Genomic DNA, 22,592 nt, shown 5'->3' on the forward strand with positions numbered 1-22,592 from the left:
ATTCCCGATACAAGTAACATTAAGGAAGCCGTGAAAAAATCAACGAGATTCCAGATGCCGATGTTATTACTGCAATATGTTATACGAGTATAAATAATATTGTTAAAATATTAAAATGAAAAATAAATCATTACATAACCTTACCGTTTGTTTTAAGTTCGCATTTATAGACTGGGGGGGGGGGGGGAAAAAAAGACAGATGTATATCACGGCCTGCTGGAGTATAGTAAACACAGAAAACATTTTACAGCAACAATGTTGAAGAAAGATTTGGTGTTCCGAAGTTGGCGTCATTAAACAGAAACCAAGATGGAGATTTCATTGCAACTACGTTTCGCTTTTTCAATCTTTTCCTCGACCATGAAAACGTCAACATACCGCTCTTGTAACGTATATTACTATTTTACGCTCACGAACCTCCTACTCCCCCCCCCCCCCCCACAATCGCGGAGGCTGCGAGTCCGTATCACCACCCCTGAATGTGTTATAGGAGTTGTTCAAAGTGGTGTCTATCTGCATTCGCACTTTACTGACATCTTTTGATGAAAGTGTCATTCAAATGCGAAAGTTATATTGTTGTAATGCTTAACAAATTTCTCTTCCCATGCTCTGTCTCTCAAGTTCATACCTACATAAAAATTCTATCTCTAGTGTGAACTTGTTGGGTAGCATATTGATGAACTACCATAAAATTTAATGCATTTTAAAACAGAGTTATCACCTCATTAGACTGCAAGTTGGAAATCAACTGACTTTTAAGCAAACAGTTGTTGCTGTTCCAATGCCTAGGCATTTGAAAAAGTCATTTGCCGTCTTACGCTCCATTATTTTTGTACCATGTCATCTTTTTGTAGCAGTGCTGTGTATCTTTAGATGTGTTCCATGTTCGTCTCTTCATCTGCATCACACAATTCACAGACGAATGTATGGGAAATTCCTGCTAAACTGGAGAATTTGCTATGGTAGCTTTGAACCATGCCATTACGGTTATGACCAAATTGAACTAAATACACAATGTCGCCAACATAAGGACATGACGTTGGTCTGTGGTGTCGTTAGAAAGAGAAATTTGTTTTTTTCTTATCTCCTGAACATTACTGAGAGATAGCACCATTGTTAGCGACAAAATTCACTTTTAATATCCCAATACTTCTAATTTTATTATCGGAATTTTGTATTTTTCTATTCAAATACATTCTTTCGCCTCTTTCGTACTTTTGATAAAATTTTACAGTATTATGAGGATCATTACTGTTTTTACTCACTGAATATAGATTCCTTTTATAATAGGCCTACTTGAGATTTTAATTCCTTGTAACATTACTCTTTTTACTCATTACATAATGAAATTATGTAGCACTGCACTAATGTTTTCTGTGTTCTGATCACTAACTTGAATTAAGTTTAAAAAATGTTCGTACACTTTCGAAGCATTAAGATGATAATTTATAACCAATAAATCTCCTTTAGCTATACTATTTCTGCAAGATGATTAATTACACCAGGTGATCCTGCTTTTAAATATCTTGGACAGTATCCATGATTATAGAAAAAAAATAGGTTGATGACTTCAATTATTGAAAATTGTATGCAAGACACTGAAGTTGCACTTCAGGTAAAATACCTGTAGAATAATATTATTAAAATTTTCTTTGTGCCCCCTGTCAGATAGGGAGTTACTAAAGTAATATTGGTTGGCTGCTAATTATGGCTTTTTGGAGAACTTCCATTTGCCATCTTGCATCCCACTAGCGTGAGTTATTAAAGGCCGTGTCTCAAAGCTACATTTTCAGCTGAAGTGAACTAGATTGCTGACCAAATAGCCGGATGTGACGTCAGAAGTCATGATCCAAAGCTACATAGTCCATAGCAGCTAGTCAACGAAAATGCTTGCTTAATTGTTGACTTGTTCACTAAACAAACATGGATACCTCATCAGCAATTGGGGTTATTAAATCTGAAAATGCTTTGGAATTGAAATAATGTAAATATAATGTAGAATAACACGTTAAATTTGAACACTGATATTGTTAGTACCTTCTGTACAATGTTTTAAACATTATTGTAATATATTAAGTCCTTATCTTTTCCATAAAACTCGTAATGAAACTACATTAGGACACTGCCTTCTTAATTTAGTGCTGCACCGTGATGTCATGGTTTTTAGAAAAATAATCTATGAAGAAGGCCATGTTTCAAGCATACATTTCAAAGTTCCCTAGTGTATAGTTTACAAGTCACCTAGTTGCTAGTCACTAGTGTGTAGTATGGACTTGAGCTTTGAGACACAGCCAAAGTACCGGAAATGTTAGTCTATCTAAAACTTGACACCAGAAGTTAGCTTGTCTGCTTCTCGACTTCCTCTTGAATGTGCTTAGGCCGTGTCTCAAAGCTACATTTTCAGCTGAAGTGAACTAGATTGTTAACTGAATAGCCGGATGTGACATCAGAAGTTACGATCCAAAGCTACGTAGTGAATAGCAATCAAGTCCGTAGTAGCTAGTAAACGAAAATGCTTGCTAGATTGTTGACTTGTATACTTAGGCCGTGTCTCAAAGCTCAAGTCTATACTACACACTAGTGACTAGCAACTAGGTGACTTGTAAACTACACACTAGGGAGCTTTGGACATGTATGCTTGTAACATGGCCTTCTTCATTGACTATTTTTCTAAAAACCATGACATCGTGGTGCAGCACTGAATTAGGAAGGCAGTGTCCTAATGCAGTTTCATTACGAGTTATGTGGAAAAGATAAGGGCCTAATATATTACAATAATGTTTAAAATATTGTCCAGAAGGTACTAACAATGTCAGTGTTCAAAGTTAATGTGTTATTCTACACCATATTTACAGTATTTCACTTCCAAAGCATTTTAAAATTTCATAACTCCAATTGCTGTTGAGGTATCCATGTTTGTTTAGTGAACAAGTCAACAATCAAGCAAGCATTTTCGTTTACTAGCTACTACGGACTTGATTGCTATGCACTATGTAGCTTTGGATCATAACTTCTGACGTCACATCCGGCTATTTAGTCAACAATCTAGTTCACTTCAGCTGAAAATGTAGCTTTGAGACACGGCCTAAACAAACATGAATACCTCATTAACAATTGGGGTTATGAAATCTGATGATGCTTTGGAAAGAAAATGTGAGTTCAATGTAGAATAACACGTTAACTTGGAACATTGACATTGTTGGTATCTGCGTTACATTTTTTTAATATTGTAATATTTCAGGCCTTTACCTTTTCCACATTTATTTCGATTGTTGATACCCAAACGTAATTTTCATAGACATCTTTTGAACATCTTTTACAATTCTATATCTTTCTACGTTTCTTTTCTAGTGTCTCAGGAAATTGCCATTCAGTTCATAAACCTGAGAATTAAGTTTCTTGAACTGTTTACTGGAAAACTGTTTATAAATAAAGAATTCGAATTTCCAAAAAATAACAGCTGGTAACTCGTAATTAAACTGCATTAGGACACTGCCTTCTTTAGTGCTATACCGTAATTCATGGCTTTGAGAAAAATAGTCTATGAAGAAGGCCATGATTCCAGCATGCATGTCCAAAGCTCTCTAGTATGTAGTTTACAAGTCACCTAATTGCTAGTTATTAGCATGTAATATAGACTTGAGCTTTGAGACATGGCCTTATTAGGTTTCCATTATGTAAATATGACAAGGAGCAATAAGATCCAGGACTTAGTTTGTATCTTTATTATTTTGGAAAAATCTTACAAATTACTTACACTCTCAACTCACGAGTTATTTTGTTTAGGCCTACTTGAAAATAAACAAGATTGACAAAATGTAATATTAAGTACGCCTATTGGTGAATAACAAAGCCAGGAAAGAAGTATTCTTTGCCCATGTGTCTCGAGTGTTGAGTTAAAAAAAACTAGTAAGCCACTTCCTACATTTTTCGAAAAAGGACGTTAGTATGGTGCAATCTCTTACGAATAATAAACATTTTTATATCAGTACTATTACTCACATTAATATCTTAAAAGAATTAACAATAACGTCATTTGAAATCAATAGGAATTTCTTCTTGACATGGCATACTGTTACATGAATTTTGTCATTTGCCCCTTTAATACGAAGAACAGTTTACCATATGAACTTGCAGCACATTCCTCACTTGCAGTTTTTACACATTCAGAAGTATCATTATCACCGTATTGTTTGTTGCCCAAAAAATGATTGTGTGTTTAGTGAAAGCACAATAAGCCTCAGGCTGCAGTGTAAGCCTTCGGGTCCCACCTTTGTACTTCAGGGAAAAAAAAAATTGTTTTAAGAATATTTTCTCTCGTAACAACCTTTAAATTTTCAAACAGACATTAGCTTAGGGCCACTCATAAGGCTGAGTCTCCCCTTAAGGTGATCGATTGGTGAAAATAGTGAAAAAATCTTCAAAAATGAAAAATTTCGTCGATTGTTCAAAAAAATAGTTTAATGATTCAGCGTTCGTAATCTGTAGGCCTACTTCATTTGCTCCTATGTCACTTAAGTCCCAACACAGTGTGCAGCTGGGCAGTTTTAAAGTAAAGTGATGTGCGTGTTTTTCTCGAACTTTCTAGTTTTCAGCACATTTCAGACTTCAAAATACTCTAGTGAATAAAGCTTTTCTTCAAATGGCCTGAAATTTTGCACAGTAGGTCATAAATATGTTATAAATAAACTGATGTGTCCTTTTGTAACCAATTAAAATGTTGTGACCATCAGTTAAAGCTTTAGGATAAAGTTAATTTTTTTTTTTTTCGCAAGAACTTACTTTCTAAATGCAAAAGCATAAAAAAAAGGTAAAGGTATCCCCGTAACATGCCATGAAGGCACTTGGGAGGCATGGAGGTAGAGCCCCATGCTTTCCATGACCTCGGCAGTAGAATGAGGTGGTCTGGTCGGCACCACGCTCTGACCGCCTTTTACCCCCGGGAAAGACCCGGTACTCAATTTTATAGGAGGCTGAGTGAATCTCGGGGCCGTTCTGAAAGTTTGGCAACGAGAAAAAATCCTGTCACCACTGCAATATTTAAATCGTGTTAATTAATACAATAAAAAAATTAATAACTTAAAAGTTAATTTAGACATCAGAATGAAAATTTTTATGATGCATGCCCATATGGCCTGTAATGTGTGATAAAATTTCAGTTTCATAGGACTGAAAATATAGAAGTTGCAAATTACTGAGATCCATCGCTTATGCTATAGTACCGGTAGGCATAATTAAAAGCTCCGCTACTGGGGTCAACAAGACTATAATATAAATAGTCATAATGCAGTAAAATGAATAACCCAGGATAAACTTCAGTATTTTTCTCCTTCACACCTTTTCTAACGTGTTCCATCCAATAAGACGCAACTCCACTGAAATTCTTGGAGCCGAATTTTATTCTGTTACGTAACAGGAAAGTGAAATTCTTTCGATATTATGTATATTGTTTTAAGTTCTAAATAATTAGTAGTGAGTAACGTAGAGTCAGCTTATATGTATTACATCACATTTATAAACGAACGAATTTAAAATGATGGATTAAATTAGATGTTACATGTTATTTTATTTACTTACATCACAAATCATAAAGGCTTTAAAATAGATATATGGACTCTATTCACTCTGCTTCACCTGATCTTGACACCACCCGAAGATCGAAACTCTCTTCAGCTGTAATTTTATCAAAACAGAATAAGGGGAATTCCCTCTTCCACCCTTTTTTTCGCTTTATACAAAATATAATTGAAATACTCAAATTAGCATGTAATTAAATACAGTTTTGTTTTGAAGTATATTTGTATAAATTAATGTATATCACAGATTATTAATATCACAAACATTTTAAAACACTCATTCTTGATTCTACATGTTCACACAAGTACAAAAAATATCGCCTGATGTATATATATATCCCTACATTACATATCGATGTTCAGGAAAACCAACATTAAAACAATGTCAACTATAAAATAGCCATATGTTAAGGAAGCAAGTTGCAATATATCTTCTCCTTTCATTCATATCATAAATTATTTTATAATATATGAATAAAATGCACGTTTAATAACAAGTAAAATAGCGGTATTATATTAGAGCGAGGACTTATCACCAACGAGATAGAAAGAGAGAGAGATAGTCTTCTCTTTCTAACTCGTTGCTTATCACTAATGCAATAGTTGCCTACCTTGGCACCGGCTTGTGCTATCCCACTAGCGCTCAGCAAGGCTGCAGGTGAAATTGGAAATATTGTGCCGGTCTCTATGTCTCACTGTTAGAGGCTCTCATTGAAACCGCTCCTGTGCATTGCGGCTGATTTTTAATTCAGTAATAAATCAAATTCGCTAACATTTTTTCATCAATGAATCTTGTGACGTCACAGATTCTTGCGATGAGTTATATGTAAGTGCTGACAAAGTATTTGTCCCTGTAAATCTGCTTTCTGTTGTCCGACTTATTTTTTTTCTTACATAGCACTCATTCGTTCAATTTCCTTCTTCTGTAATTTTACTAATTTTGTCCCACTAGTCATATATTCGGCCATAAGTGTAATTAAGGTAACTGTGTTAATCATGAAGTGCTATTAAGCGTTACTGCAACAATACCTACTATGACTTTTAAATTAAACTAAATATAGTACTTGACTGATGAATTCCTGATTATGCAAATAAGTAATATGTAATTAAGTTCCTTACGTATAGGGCTACAGATCAGGTCTTAATGTGCAGGAAATAGGATGATTAGGCACCAAGAATGAAAAAAGGGACACTAATTCTCGGAGAGGAAAAGAAACGTTCAAGTTATTTTCTTTCTGTATTGTACTCAGTGGCGGCCCCCGCATATTTCTTAAGAGGAGGAAATAAGTTAACTGCACAAAATGGCATCTTCTTGAATGAAACATGCTACAAATTAGCCTACATGCATACATGTAAGACCAGATAGTGTTCGGGTTGGCATTCCCTTTTGTATAGCAATAATCTGTTCTTGTAAACTGAGTTTCCTAAATAATTGTCCAAAATATAATAATATGTTTTCACTTCCATTCATTGTTGAATAATTGCATAAATTAACCGTTACAAGGAAATTCACAACCTCAGAGCATTTTCACGTACACTACAGCATCACATGTGTTGGAAGAGACCAGCTACTAACACGTTTTACTGAAGTGGGAATGGGAAATAATCTGTTAGGAAAGCGAGAACACTGCACCCACCCACGTGGTCTGTGTTACCACATGTACATTTTACATCTTCAGCATCACATGCTTTTGAAGAATGTAGTTTGGAGTACTTTCAATTTCAAATATATTTGTACAAAACTGACAACTTGGATGTTGTTCTGTCTAGTAGACAATGAATGGAAGTGAATTTCAGTGGCCAAAATGATCTATGATACTAACGTAGAACTACTTCCTCTTTGTTTTATACAAACCCGACTTTAACTTTCAAATATCCTCGAAAGTTTCAAATCATGAATAGTACCCTATATATATAAAGTGCAATGAATAATATATTTTTATTTATAATTTTAAAAAAGTTTATATGGTATCTTATAATTTTGCGTTAAAACTGTTTTTATTGTATCTCCTCCTAGATGTGTTATAGTCTGGTTGAATGCAGCATCGTTAGATGGCAGCGGTAGCGAGCTTGCTGCAAGACCAGTCGGTTTCTATTTTCCGCCCATGCGCTGATTCAGAGGAGGATCTCCTCCCTCTCCGTTCATTTACTTGCTTTAAAACTCTGCTTCTTTCTCTGACCGCTAGTGCGCTGTTGTCTATGTGTGTTACCTGCAGTAGAGGAGGAATGGATTGGCTTTCCTCCACACAAATAATCTCGCATCCTTCTCACAGTTTTCTACAGCACATGAGCACGCATCGTTTAAAACTCGATCAACCAAGGTTTACTTATAGCTATGAACTTGAAAATTATCGAATCTTCCTCGAATTTTAAGGCACATATTTTATTTGCTATTTACTTTCAGAAGAAGAAAACTGTGAAGAGGACGTTCCTCCCTTCCCTCCCCCGAGGAACCGCCACTGATTGTACTGGATATCCAGATAAGCACTGTATCATTAGGAAACTACTTTATAGCAGATTTCTTCATAAGGTCCTTATTTCCTGTCTGAAAAGGAAGGTTCAGAAACTACCTCATTATTACTATAACTTTCATAGTGTGATTGATGCACTGGTACCAGTGACTCCGACTCCAGAGGGGCACGGTGTATTTTTGCCCCCCTAAATTATCTTGAGAGGCAGAGTGTCATTTTGCCCCTCCCCAACAATTTTTCCGCTTCAATATTAATTTTTTCACTTGTAAGAATCTCTTGATAAAATTTACAATGATTCGAATTCATGTTGAAATTATTTTCTTCACTATGTAGCCTATGTATCTACTCAGGGTTTCGCTATTAGAGTTCACGCTGACGATGAAAGTAACTACAATAACCTTCTAAAATTACGATGTGAAGACAGCTGAACTAAGAATGTGGTTTGAAAGAGATCAGAGAATCTTACACTTGGTGCAGTCTTGAAATACAGAATGAATGCTTGATACGAGGCGCATCCAGAAAGTAAGTTTCTCTATTTAAAAAAAAGAACACACACTTTCAGGAAAACATTTATTGGCAACAGGTACAGCAATGTTTCAGCTATTTTTCAACATAGCCACCATCAGACACTTGTCGTATTGTGGGATCAACTTTTGTATCCCTCTGTCGTAGAACTCTGCCGCCTGTGAATGGAACCAGCGTGTGACAGACATCTTCAGCTCTTCGTCATTGTCAAAATGCTCACCGGAGGACAGGAATTTCTTGAGGTGCAAGAAAACGTGAAAATCGCTGGGAGCAAGATCAGGACTGTAGGGTGGATGATCAAACAACTCCCAGCCAAATTCCGTCAAAACAGCTGCTGTGCGCCGAGCCGTATGTGGACGAGCATTGTCATGGAGGAGCACAACACCTGCAGTAAGCATTCCACGCCTCTTGTTTTGAATGGCACGTCGCAATTTTCGCAGTGTTTCACAGTAACAGTCAGCGTTCACTGTTTCACCTCTTGGAAGGAAGTCAATGAGCAGAATGCCCTTCCTGTCCCAGAACACCGTGCACATCACTTTCTGTACCGACAGCGTCTGTTTGAATTTCGTCCTGACCGGAGATCCACTATGCCACTAATGCATTGACTGCTGCTTGGTTTCCGGGGTGAAGTGCGAAATCCAAGTCTAATCGCCCGTGACGATCCTGTCGAAGAACTCGTCGCCGTCATCGTGATACCGTTGAAGAAATGTCAGTGCTGCTCCTAAACGTTGCATTTTGTGTTCGGGTGTCAGGTTTTTTGGCACCCACCTGGCACACACTTTTTTTAACAGCAGGTGCTTAGTGACAATCTCATGCAACAAGGATCGCGATATCTGCGGAAAATGGCTGCTCAGCTGCATAATCGTGAAGCGATGGTTCTCCATGATGCACTGCCGCACCAGCTCAACACGATCATCATTGATGAGGGACGGTCGTCCACTGCGCTCTTCATCATGGACACTTTGACGACCTTCGGAAAACTGCCTACACCAGCGACGCACCATCTGCTTACTCATGATGTTCGGCCCATAGACCTGACAGAGCTGCCAATGAATTTAAATTGGCGCAATGCTTTGTGCATTAAAGAACTTTATCACCGACCGAACCTCGCAGGTGGAGCACACACGGAAAAATGCATGATTTAGCTGGACAAAAATCAATTTTCGACTTGTTACCAATTTGAAAACTAAACTTAAAAAAAAATTACTTTATGAATCTAAGTATTGAAGCGTTCATTAATTTTTTTTATGTTAGCTGTAATAGCATCCCGAGAAGTTCCGAAAGTCACCGATTCGCTACGAACGTGCTGCAAGAGCTTGGCCGCACCAGTCTACACGCGTGTTTAGCTTTGTTTATACGATAAACATTGTTGATGTGAGTGACTTACTGATATGGATTCTGTAGCAACAGGTATGCTCTTTCATATTATGTTAAGAAATAGTTGATATAATTATTTTATCATCGATCTAACAAGGAGTTTATGCAGTGTCGTAATTACATAAATATTTCTTCAATCAATGAACTTTGACAAGAGCTACAAAAAAAGTTCCACAGAGTACCCCATTTGTTTTCAGTTAGACTGTTAGCGTAGAACATTGAGATTATAATATAAAAAAATTAGATATCACAAATTATCACTTTGTTAAATAATACATTTTGATTGCAGGCAGTCATGCGGACATCGATACTGGTGGTTGTGAGAACAGTGTAAAAATAATTAAAAACGAACTATATTTAGAGTTAAAAGAGAACAAATTCTTTAAGTTATCCCATGCTGAGTGTTTTGTGAAGTTATTTAATTACGTTTTGGACAATTATCATATAAGTAAGTGCTCTTCAGACATTGAAGAATGTATCAAAACAAAAAGTGGAAAGGGAGTAAACAAATCCACGACAAATTCACGAAGAAAAACTATCAATGACTACAAACAGATATCCATTTTCCATTGATTATGAATATCAGGGAATCAGCACCTGGCACGAGCATCGGAAGTAGCTTAAAAAAAAAGGCCAAGAAAATTATTTTTTTAAAGTTCCGAGAGAACTAAGGGAAGGGACGTAATGCCACCCGTTTCAAAGTTATCGCCTGAAGAGCTGTCTTATGCTACCCAATTGTCTGTTAGGAGAGGTAGCGAGAAAATCATTTTCTGGAAAAACATTAGGACATCAAGTAGAAAATACTGTCGGCCAATAAGTTTTAAATTAAAGAAAGAAACCTCAGAGAATATAAAGCAGGAATTTAATCACATAGAGGCACAGATTTCGAACCTTCAACCAAGATAACGCATAATGAAAGGCAACTTTTATTTAATCATATACTTCTATGTATCATGATTGATGGCAACACATTGATTGATACCTCTTCAACACAAGCATGTAACGTTTGCAAAGCTACACCTAAACACATGAATGATTTAGTAACGAGTCTACGAAGAAAATAAAATACCGATATCTATCAATATGGTATATCAGTACTTCATGCCTACTTACGTTTCTTTGAATTTTTATTAAATATTTCCTATATATTAGACATAAAACAGTGGGAGGCTAGAGGCAAGGAGGCCAAAGGCAGAAAGGAGCAAAGAAAATCTACAATAACACAGAAGTTTTATCAAGAAATGGAGCTGGCTAGTCGTGAACCAACCGAAGCAAGGAGGTGCAATAGCAACAGTGGGAACACGGCAAGGAAATTCTTCGACAACCCAGAGAAGATGGCAGAAATTAAAGGCCTTGATTCCACTCTCATCACACGTTTCTCAAATATTCTGAGTGTGTTGGCAAGTGGACACTATATTAATGTAGAACACTTCAAAAACTATAGTTTGGAAACAGCCAGATTGTTTATAGAGTTATATGGTTAGTACAAAATGAGTGCATCTGTGCACAACGTACTTATATATGGCAGTGATATAATCAAATCTCTGTCATTACCTGTAGGACAGTTGTTAGAAGATGTTCTTGAAGCAAGTCACAAAGAGTACAAGAATATTAGGCTTTTCCACTCCAGTAAAACGTCGCGAATCAACACGAATACTGACATAATACAAATGTTGTTGGTATCGTCAGATCCAGTGATTACTGCGAATAGAAAAACGACCAGAAAACGAAGAAAGCCGTTTTCTAAAGAAGTAATTTCCTTGTTAGAAATCCCTGGGATTTTACAAGGAATATCTGATATGGATCGCACTGATAACATCTGTGACGATATCCAAAACGATGATGACTAGCTTCTAACTTAACTGAACTGCAGTAAACGTGTATAATTTAACTATATTCATTACTTTTATTGTAAGAAATCAATAGACGTGTAATAACATAATACCTTTGTGTCTATTTATAGGCCTATTGCAAAAATGGCAAATAATAAGTAATTCTTAATTATTTTTAAATAGTTTTCCTATACATGACCTCTTCAGTTACCCTATTCACTTAATTAAAAAAGTAGGCCTTACTACGATGTTTCTGGAAGAAAATATTTTTGTCCAGCTAAAGCGTGCATTTTTCCGTGTGTGCGGCGGGAGAAGGAATAAGAGCTTCCATTTCGGACCACTGCTGCCATGCTACTGGCACCAGGCGGGACCTGTCCGGCTGGCATATGATTGATTCGTCATAGATCTGTTACGCATGCGCAATTGACACGGCTAATTACGTTTATTTTCAAGGGGAAAAAACGGGAAACTTACTTTCTGGATGCGCCTCCTATAATGAGTCATCCACTTCTTCGGAAGCTAATTACCGAGGTGAAAGATACTGTATATTTTTCGATAATCTGTGATGAAAGAGGTTATGTCAGTAGAAGGGAACAGTTTTCGTTTGTCTGATTTGTCACAGACTCTTTAGAAGTCGAGTTTTTGGATTTTATGAAACAGAAAGGACAACTTCCTCCCACCTATTTTCTGTCATCTGTGACATTGTAATTCGCTTTTATTTTGCATCTGGCATATCATAAATTGTAGAGGTCGGTGCTACAATGGAATTGCCAATATAGCTGGAGTTTATAATGGAGTGCAAGCATATGTATATTGAGCAAAGAAAAAAGGAGCTTTATTTATGCACATTGCTTAGCAAATTCACTCAACTTGGTGATACGAGATACACTGTCATCAATTTATAAATGTAGAGATGGACTTGATATGGTCAAGGTCTACTGCTATGGAGTAATGGTCAGCACGTCTGGCTATGAAACGAGCGGGCCAGGTTCAAATCCTGGTTAGAACAAGTTACCTGGTTGGGGGTTTTTTCCGGGGTTTTCTCTGAACTAACTGAAGCAGAATTGCTGGGTAATTTTCAATGTTGGACCTCGGATGTGCAATGAATCTAATACTAGAATGGTGAACTTTCAATTTTGTGTTAAATGCAGAATTGTGCATAATCTGTACATATGCGATACGCAGAAACTAGTCTTATTTCTGAAATCAGGGCATTCGATTTCACCTTTATGACATAAAATGTTCCTTCCGCAAAATCGTCGCAGGCCTGTGTTACCAATACTTATTTTATACAGTACTAGCCGTACCCATGCGCTCCGCTGCACCCGTTAGAAATAAATATAAAGTAATTACTTAATTAAAATAGGACATTTGATCCAGGGAACATTCGTGCTTGAAAGAAGGATAAATCGTTTAATATGTTACTTAATTTAAATTGTATTTAAATAATGAAATTGCGATCATTTTGATCATTAGGTGCAATAACAATTCCTTTAACATGTTTCTTAATTTTTATTACATCCAACCATAGTTTAATGAAGATTGACATCATTTAGATTTAATGTGTACATAAACATTATTTTAAGAAATACAGGAAACGAATATTCAGAATAGCCTATCACGTTTTCTGTGCATAAGATGCTATTTTAATCTTACCTGTTCTCGATACACTCAGAAGTTACTGTAATAACATTATAGCATTATGTCCATCTAGAGAAACTACACTTTCCAATGGTGAAATAATAATTACTGGTAATTATATAAATCGGTTAATTTAGCTTCCGATATTACTTCATACAAACACAGAAACATTCTCTATAGGCTATGTTTCATAGCTTTCGATTTTTGTTGTCCAAGGCCCCTTACAGACGAAGTTATGTTTTAGACGGCAGTTATTTTAATTTTAAAACTCATTTATCTCATTAAATATCAGTCCTATCAACATTTTTTCAAAGAATAAAACTTATCGGAAATCATTTTTAAAGAAATTTTTGTTATGTAATATTTTTCACAAAAATCAATAATAAGCGAGATATTTCGATTTAATTCAGGCCCCCTTATAACCCCCCTTTTAAATAAAGTATTTTGAATACCATATAGCCTAAAATCTAAGTTACAACGAACTTAATTTATATTTCAATTTTCATCGAAATCTGTTCAGCCATTATCACGTGAAAAGGTAACAAACATCCAGACAGACAGACATACAAACAAAAATTAAAAAAAAAAAAAGCGATTTTCGGTTTCAGGATGGTTAATTATACATGTTAACACCAATTATTTTTGGAAAATCGAAAATTACCAGAACAATTTTGGCTACAGATTTATTATTAGTATAGATTTCGATGAAAATCGTCTGTAGCTGCATTTAGATTGGCAACAGGCCATGATTCTTTGGCCAAACACCTGCATAGAATTGGAATATATCAGTCCCCTAACTGTCCATTGTGCAACTCATACCAAGAAATGGATTCGGAACACCTCAAACTCTGTGCTTCAGTGGCTGACCATGATAATATCTTTGAAAAATATTGGAGTGCAAGAGATCAAATGACTTTGTCAAACGCCTGGCATTAGAAAACAACAACAACAACATTTCCATAGAAGTTGAATTTTCGGAGTGGGGGCAGAGTCCCCTTGGCCCCCCTCCTAAATAAGCTCCTGTCAGCAACATTATGCAAACTGACTGGGTGAGCGTGCTATTGTATATGAAACAAGTGACATAATTCCTGAGTACAATGTTTATGTTCTCAGTTGAGTATTACTGTAATATTTGGATTTTTAAGGAATTAGTTATTATTATAAGGATTGTAAATTTGATTGAGAATCAAATAAAATGTAATGCAATTTATGTGTTGTATCAGTAATGATTATTTTTCCTTTATTTCTTTCTTGAATACATACCATATATCTGTATTTACAATGGAATTACTGTATTTCAACTGTATAATCCGTTGCTGAGCAAGTGACGTCAGAATAGTGTTACTGAACTCATTGTCGTTGCTAAGCAACTGACATCAGATATTAAAATTTTAGTAACACTTGAGATTCATTTCACATTCAGCACAAACATTTCATGCTAAAGATAGCTTAAGACTATTGAAGAAGAAATGGGCTGGTGGAAAAAATCATTATAAATTTAGCGTTGGCAGCAGTGATGACTCTGCAACTGACAAATCTCATTATTCTGAAGGATTCCCAGACTGATTGACCAATGACATTTCGTCCACAGTGTTTACGTCCACCAGAAATTTTCGTCCGGTTGAAATTTTAGTCCACAGTAATTTTATGTCCATAACAATTTAGTCCATTTATTCTTATACATTTTTGTCCATTTTATATATTTTTAGTCCGTATTTCTTAGTGCACAATGTTTGTGATCCATTGTAAGATGAATATATTGTTTATAGAATTATATTTACTTACTTACTTACTTACTTACTTACTTACTTACTGGCTTTTAAGGAACCCGGAGGTTCATTGCCACCCTCACATAAGCCTGCCATTGGTCCCTATCCTGAGCTAGATTAATCCATTCTCTATCGTCATATCCCTCCCTCAAATCCATTTTAATATTATCTTCCCATCTACGTCTTGGCCTCCCTAAAGGTCTTTTTCCCTCCGGCCTCCCAACTAACACTCTATATGCATTTCTGGATTCGCTCATACATGCTACATGCCCTGCCCATCTCAAACGTCTGGATTTAATGTTCCTAATTATGTCAGGTGAAGGATACAATGCGTGCAGTTCTGTGTTGCGTAACTTTCTTCATTCTCCTGTAACTTCATTCCTCTTAGCCCCAAATATTTTCCTAAACACCTTATTCTCAAACACCCTTAACCTATGTTCCTCTCTCAAAGTGAGAGTCCAAGTTTCACAGCCATACAGAACAACCGGTAATATAACTGTTTTATAAATTCTAACTTTCAGATTTTTTGACAACAGCCTGGATGATAAAAGCTTCTCAACTGAATAATAACAGGCATTTCCCATATTTATTCTGTGTTCAATTTCCTCCCGAGTATCATTTATATTTGTTATTGTTGCTCCAAGATATTTGAACTTCTCCACCTCTTCAAAAGATAAGTTTCCAATTATTGTATTTCCATTTCGTAGAATATTCTCGTCACGAGACATAATCATATACTTTGTCTTTTCGGGATTTACTTCCAAACCTATCTCTTTACTTGACAGAATTATATTAGGCTGCTTTATTTCAGTCATATACAATGAAATTAACTAAAAGTTCAATTTTAGAAGGAAATAAAGAACAATTTAAACAACATATTAATTGTTTTCTACTTCTCTCTTTAACCCTCTCTTCGGTTTTGTACAATTTTAATCTGTAGTTGATGGCACGCAATCATAAATCGAGCACATTTTGTGTTTTGTTGATGGTACGTAATAATTTTTGAGGCGCTTGTCTGCCGATCCAGAGTTGGGCTTGGGCGTGAGTTCGATTCCCACTTGGGCTGAGAACCTGGTTGGGTTTTTTCCGAGACTTTTTCCCAACTATAAGGCGAATGTCAAATAATCTATGGCGAATCCTCGGCCTATCACCAATCCCATTGACGCTAAATAACCGAGTAGTTGATACAGCGTCGTTAAATAACCAACTTGATAACAAAAACAATAATAATAACACTGACAACATTATGATAATAATTTCACATTAATATATCATTACATGCACAGATCTGTTGTGAATATCCATGCAAAGTTTCATTACTCTAGGTAGGCCATTCAGAAGACATCTTATTTCTAATAAGTTAAAGTGTAGAAACTCTGATTTGCAGTAAAATCACTTTAAAGTTTACAATATGCATTCAGAATATAGTAACCACTTATATGGGATAAACTGAATTTCTAACTTAGAATGAAGATATTGTGGTGAAATCCTTCACTGTACTATTCCTCAAGAAACGGACAATTTTTTGGCACCACATTAAAAAAATTAAGAAAACTATCAAAATTGACCAAAATCCAATAAGTCCCCTTAATAGTGTATGTGTTTGGTTCATTGTCCTTGTACCTAGAAAGAGTGCTGTTATCAAGCCCAAGTAAATACTTGGTTTGTAGTTTTATACAATAAATAATAATAATAATAATAATAATAATAATAATAATAATAATAATAAATAATAATAGAGGAAGTGTTACAAATATGGAATACCATTTTGTTTTTTTCATTTTGGAAGCTACATGTTTTGAATACTAAACGTAAAGTATCGTCCTGTTTATTGTTGAATGGCCCTGTGAATGGTACACTCGACTTAGAAGTTCATACAATGTTATAAAATGTTTGAAAAAAAATAATTTCCTCAAAATCTAACATATTTCTTTTATAAAAATGGAGGTACAAATATGGAATACTATTAACAAGATACAAGTTAAACAAAACTGCGAAGTCAAAATGGCCTCTACTCAGAAGAGCACTGAACAAGCATTTAGCATCTTCTTTAGAAGGTGTTTTCCCAACCGTAATACTGAATCCAGATCACACACTTGTTTTTTCTTGCATTGCCCTTTCATTTCACTGTTTTCTAAGTTTGTTGGAAGGTGAAGTTTTCCCTCATCCTACAGGTGCCAACACTATTAACGAAATAGAAAACCAGGGTATATAGATGGAATACTAATAATATTAGTATTTCACATTTGTGACACAATGACGTGTCATAACCTCAAAACATATAATAATTTAAGAACGAAATCAAATAAGCATACATTACTAAAAATGTAGATTATTTCTCTTTAAGAATATATATCATTAATATTTTTAACATTGAGGAGCAACAATGTATGTTCAAGAAAATAATTTAATGTCAAAATTTTCGCTTTCCTCGAAAATGCAATAATGATAAATGTTTCAACAGTTTTGCCTTTAACTGCAAACTAACACATTCCCGCGAAAGAGAGTATCAGTGCGTAGTAATTTGGAAGACTTGCGCTAGAATACGACACATCTCAGGTCGTATATATCACACTATCTCATATTTGTACCCCTATTTCATATTTGTAACACTTTCTCTAATAATAAAATTCGTGTGCTATAGTTCTGTAAGAGTCCAGACCGACTGACCAGCCGGACAGTTGCTGGCCTCACGTCCACATGCCAAAGCAGAGGTGGACGATCATCCAACCAGAATGGAAGTATAGAGTGGTTAGCACGATGATACCCCCAGTCATTATAGCTGGCTTTCGTAACCTAATTTTGCTACCTATTGTAGCTCCCCAAGTGCATCACGATACTGAGTGAGCACTGGTCTCATACACTGGCCGAAATTTCATGAGAAAATTTCTTCTTCCATGAGGGCTCGCAATCTGTAATGCCTTAGACCAGGGATGGCGAACAGCCTCTCTGAGAGTTTCGCTTCTCCCACTACAGTTACTGTTGTATGTAGGCACTCATGCTGACTGCTCTGTTTACAATATGAGGTCCCCATTCCTGCCTCAGACCATGCTGCCATGGCGTGGGACTGTACAACTGTATTAAGTACTGTATTAATTCTAAACCTTTGTGTTGTACTAGTAGAATAATTGAGTGATGGAATGTTTCTTCTCTTTTTTTAATAAAAAATATTGTTGAAGAATCTTTTGGAATTTTTTTCTTAAGATTATGCATAAAAATTATACTGGCTGTATTTTTCAAGTGGTATAAAATAATAAACATTGCCATAGAATAGTCTCTGAAATACGTGCTAAAAATGTCATTGCATTATCTTACTTAGTTTTTGAGAAATCTGATTTCGTATATTGAAAAATGTAAAAAATTATTTAATATCTGGAAAAATGACGATCTGGTTGGTTAGCTTAAGACCCTTTACTTACTTACTGACTTTTAAGGAACCCGGAGGTTCATTGCCTCACATAAGCCCGCCATTGGTCCCTATCCTGAGCAAGATTAATGCAGTCTCTACCATCATATCCCACTTCCCTCAAATCCATTTTAATATTATCTTCCCATCTACGTCTCGGCCTCCCTAAAGGTCTTTTTCCCTCCGGCCTCCCAACTAACACTATATATGCATTTCTGGATTCGCCCATATGTGTTACATGCCCTGCCATTCTCAAACGTCTGGATTTAATGTTCCTAATTATGTTAGGTGAAGAATACAATGAGTGCAGTTCTGTGTTGTGTAACTTTCTCCATTCTCCTGTAACTTCATCCCTCTTAGCCCCAAAAATTTTCCTAAGCACCTTATTCTCAAACACCCTTAACCTATGTTCCTCTCTCAAAGTGAGAGTACAAGTTTCACAACCATAAAGAACAACCGGTAATATAACTGTTTTATAAATTCTAACTTTCAGATTTTTTGACAGCAGACTGGATGATAAAAGCTTCTCAACCGAATAATAAGAGGCATTTCCCATATTTATTCTGTGTTTAATTTCTTCCCGAGTATCATTTATATTTGTTACTGTTGCTCCCAGATATTTGAACTTCTTCACCTCTTCAAAAGATAAATTTCCAATTTTTATATTTCCATTTCGTACAATATTCTCGTCACGAGACATAATCATATACTTTGTCTTTTCGGGATTTACTTCCAAACCTATCTCTCTACTTGCTTCCAGTAAAATTCCCGTGTTTTAAGACCTTTTAAAAGAATTAATATTTATGCCACCTACAATTGAAATAATGAAATGAAGCTTTGGACGGACATTTCTCAAAGACCAAATGATTTTTTGGTGAGAAAATTGAAAAATTATAAAAACTGAAATGTTTCACCAGAATGCAGTACCACATACCTTTAACTACAGTCCTGCATTATATCAGAGGTTGTCTTTCCGTCCATTACTGTGAATAATCGAGGGAATACCGTATTATTTTTTGTTGCTGTTTCGCCATGACATCTGAAAATTGCTTGTTGCCACTCTATAACCGGGTTTCAAGGATTTATAACTAGCCTTTTTTTCATATTGTCTGGAAAATAAATCACCTACATCTTCTACTCTCCTGCTTATTGACAGAGTTTTGGAGACAACGTCCATGGGTTCCCTGCTACCACTGCGATGCCTTTCACCTCCCTTTTCGTGATCACTTCCATGTTCTCCTCGAGATGGTCTTAATGAGATTTCATCTTGGGTTCTCTTGTTCCTCTGACTGCTGAAGTCGCTGTCCATGGGTTCCCTGCTACCACTACGATGCCTTTCACCTCCCTTTTCGTGATCACTTCCATGTTCTCCTCGAGATGGTCTTAATGAGATTTTATCTTGGGTTCTCTTGTTCTTCTGACTGCTGAAGTCACTGTCCATGGGTTCCCTGCTACCACTACGATGCCTTTCACCTCCCTTTTCATGATCACTTCCATGTTCTCCTCGAGATGGTCTTAATGAGATTTCATCTTGGGTTCTCTTGTTCTTCTGACTGCTGAAGTCGCTGTCCATGGGTTCCCTGCTACCACTGCGATGCCTTCCTCCTCCCTTTTCGTGATCACTTCCATGTTCTCCTCGAGATGGTCTAAATAAGACTTCATCTAGAGTTCTCTTGTTCCTCTGACTGCTGAAGTCGCTGTCCATGGGTTCCCTGCTACCACTACGATGCCTTTCACCTCCCTTTTCGTGATCACTTCCATGTTCTCCTCGAGATGGTCTTAATGAGATTTCATCTTGGGATCTCCTGTTCCTCTGACTGCTGAAGGCGCTGTCCATGGGTTCCCTGCTACCATTACGATGCCTTTCACCTCCCTTTTCGTGATCACTTCCATGTTCTCCTCGAGATGGTCTAAATAAGACTTCATCTTGAGTTCTCTTGTTCCTCTGACTGCTGAAGTCGCTGTCCATGGGTTCCCTGCTACCACTGCGATGCCTTCCTCCTCCCTTTTCGTGATCACTTCCATGTTCTCCTCGAGATGGTTTAAATAAGACTTCATCTTGGGTCCTCCTGTTCCTCTGACTGCTGAAGTCGCTGTCCATGGGTTCCCTGCTACCACTGCGATGCCTTCCTCCTCCTTTTCCGTGATCACTTCCATATTCTCCTCGAGATGGTTTAAATAAGACTTCATCTTGGATTCTCTTGTTCCTCTGACTGCTGAAGCCGCTGTCCATGGGTTCCCTGCTACCACTGCGATGCCTTCCTCCTCCCTTTTCGTGATCACTTCCATATTCTCCTCGAGATGGTCTAAATAAGACTTCATCTTGGGTTCTCCAGTTCCTCTGACTGCTGAAGTCCCTGCTTTCAGATTCTCGGCTATAACTACGCTGCCTTTCATATTTCCTCTGTCTATTTGTGTCAGTCCACGAGCCTGAATTCCTACCAAATATTTGTCTTTCATTATTTGCTCCACCTGTCCGCCAGTTATTGTCCATCACTACATTTCTTTCACTTTTGTCTCCACCCCCACCACGACACCCTTCCTTCCAGCTTTTAAAAGTACCGCTTCCAGTGCTACTCATACTATCTGTCCTTTTCTTGCTTCCCATATCTATACTACTACAGCTATCTGTTCTTTTTATGCCATCAGTAAAACTTCCTATGCTACTAGTACTGTCTAATCTTTTCCTCCCTGCTGAGAAACTTTCTAAACAACTCGAACTATCAGTTTCAAAGCCTTCACTGTCAAATTTTACGTTTATGTAAGTCTTATTACCAGATATGCTGTCTAAGCTACTACAGCTGCTGTAAGAATTAGTATTTAGTCCAAAATTTCTTGGTCCACTGCGCCAGTTCTTGTCCCGGCTACTTCTGCCGTCGTTACTTGAATCTCTTTGTTGCCAAAAGCTTCCAAAACTTCTTCCCTTACTGTGATGTCCATCTCTGCTATCCAAGCTGGAATCTCGACTTGAAAGCTTGTTGAATCTTCCACGTGAATTTCCTCTGTAGTCACCTCTGCCTCCTCTTCTGTTTCCTTTCTGACCACGATCACGACTTCGACTTCGATCTCCTGTCTCAGCACGCTTACCTCTTCCCCTATTCTTGCCTCTACCCTTTCCTTGACCACGGCGCCCTCTCCTTCCTGTACTTCTTCCTCGCTTCCCACGGATGTATTTTTTTACATACTTGGCTTCATCCCATGCCATTTGACGTCTAGGTTGTGGAGGTTGCTCTTTCATTTCTGGGAAACGTTCATCAATATAACAAATAATTTCTCGAAATATTTTATAATTTTCTGCTGAATGAGTTTTACTATCGTCACCCAACATTAGTCTTGCCTCGTCAAATATCAATTCATAGATATTCACAGGAGTCCTCATCCGCAAGAAGATGCATTTGTGAGTCTGAAATGAAATAAATATTTTACTGCAATAGAAATATCAAATGGCTTTGGTGGTACAGTAGAATTCCTCCTATCCGACAACTGTGGGACAAAGCCAGTGCTGGATAACTGATTTTGCCAGATAATTGGAAAATACGTTTATAGGTTATGTAAAGACATATTGTACTGCACAAACATTTTTTTCCATGTTGAAATTTAGTTATTTTCGTATAGATATTGTGACGGCCACGTGAGGTTCGATCTCACGACCAACTGAGGAAGGGCTAAGTCGGCCGGCGCAGAGGTTGCGCGCGCATCTGCTTCCTGTGGCATGTGCTATGGTGGGGAGAAAGGGGAAAGAGCGACTGCGGCAGAGAGGAGAGATATCCTGATGATTCGAGAGTGGAATCTTTCGCGAACTCTCCAGAAACTATAGTTTGGTTATAAAAGACAACGCGCAAGTGAACTCGAGTCAGTCAGTCAGTAAGGCAGTGTTGTTAAAGTCAGTGGAGAGCAAGCCAGAGATAGTCTTGTGTAGCAGTGAAGCCAGCTTCGAGACCAGAGCGCGACGTGAGTTGTGTCCGTAACTGTGGAGCCTGAAGCCCGGAGTTCGA

At 36.9% G+C, this 22,592-nt stretch overlaps 2 protein-coding genes across 5 annotated transcripts in view; both read right to left on the reverse strand.

Annotated features, from left to right (window-relative positions):
• Positions 1-5,902, reverse strand: part of LOC138693826 (uncharacterized) — a 28,981-nt gene extending 23,079 nt beyond the window's left edge. The window contains exon 1 of one of the 2 annotated variants that reach the window (XM_069817691.1): positions 5,578-5,902. The gene's annotated coding sequence lies outside the window, so the exon portion shown is untranslated. The remainder of the gene's footprint in view (positions 1-5,577) is intronic. The other variant, XM_069817675.1, reaches the window with a different exon arrangement.
• Positions 5,903-14,628: 8,726 nt separating this feature from the next.
• The window catches only part of LOC138694291 (uncharacterized), a 44,472-nt gene continuing 36,508 nt past the window's right edge, over positions 14,629-22,592 (reverse strand). For all 3 annotated transcript variants that reach the window (XM_069817832.1, XM_069817851.1, XM_069817842.1), the window contains one exon: positions 14,629-22,000. In XM_069817832.1, the coding sequence (XP_069673933.1) occupies positions 19,607-22,000 (2,394 nt within the window). In that variant the 3' untranslated portion in view covers positions 14,629-19,606. The remainder of the gene's footprint in view (positions 22,001-22,592) is intronic.

Source organism: Periplaneta americana, chromosome 1, assembly GCF_040183065.1.
Source record: "Periplaneta americana isolate PAMFEO1 chromosome 1, P.americana_PAMFEO1_priV1, whole genome shotgun sequence".
Taxonomy (NCBI): Eukaryota; Metazoa; Arthropoda; class Insecta; order Blattodea; family Blattidae; genus Periplaneta; species Periplaneta americana.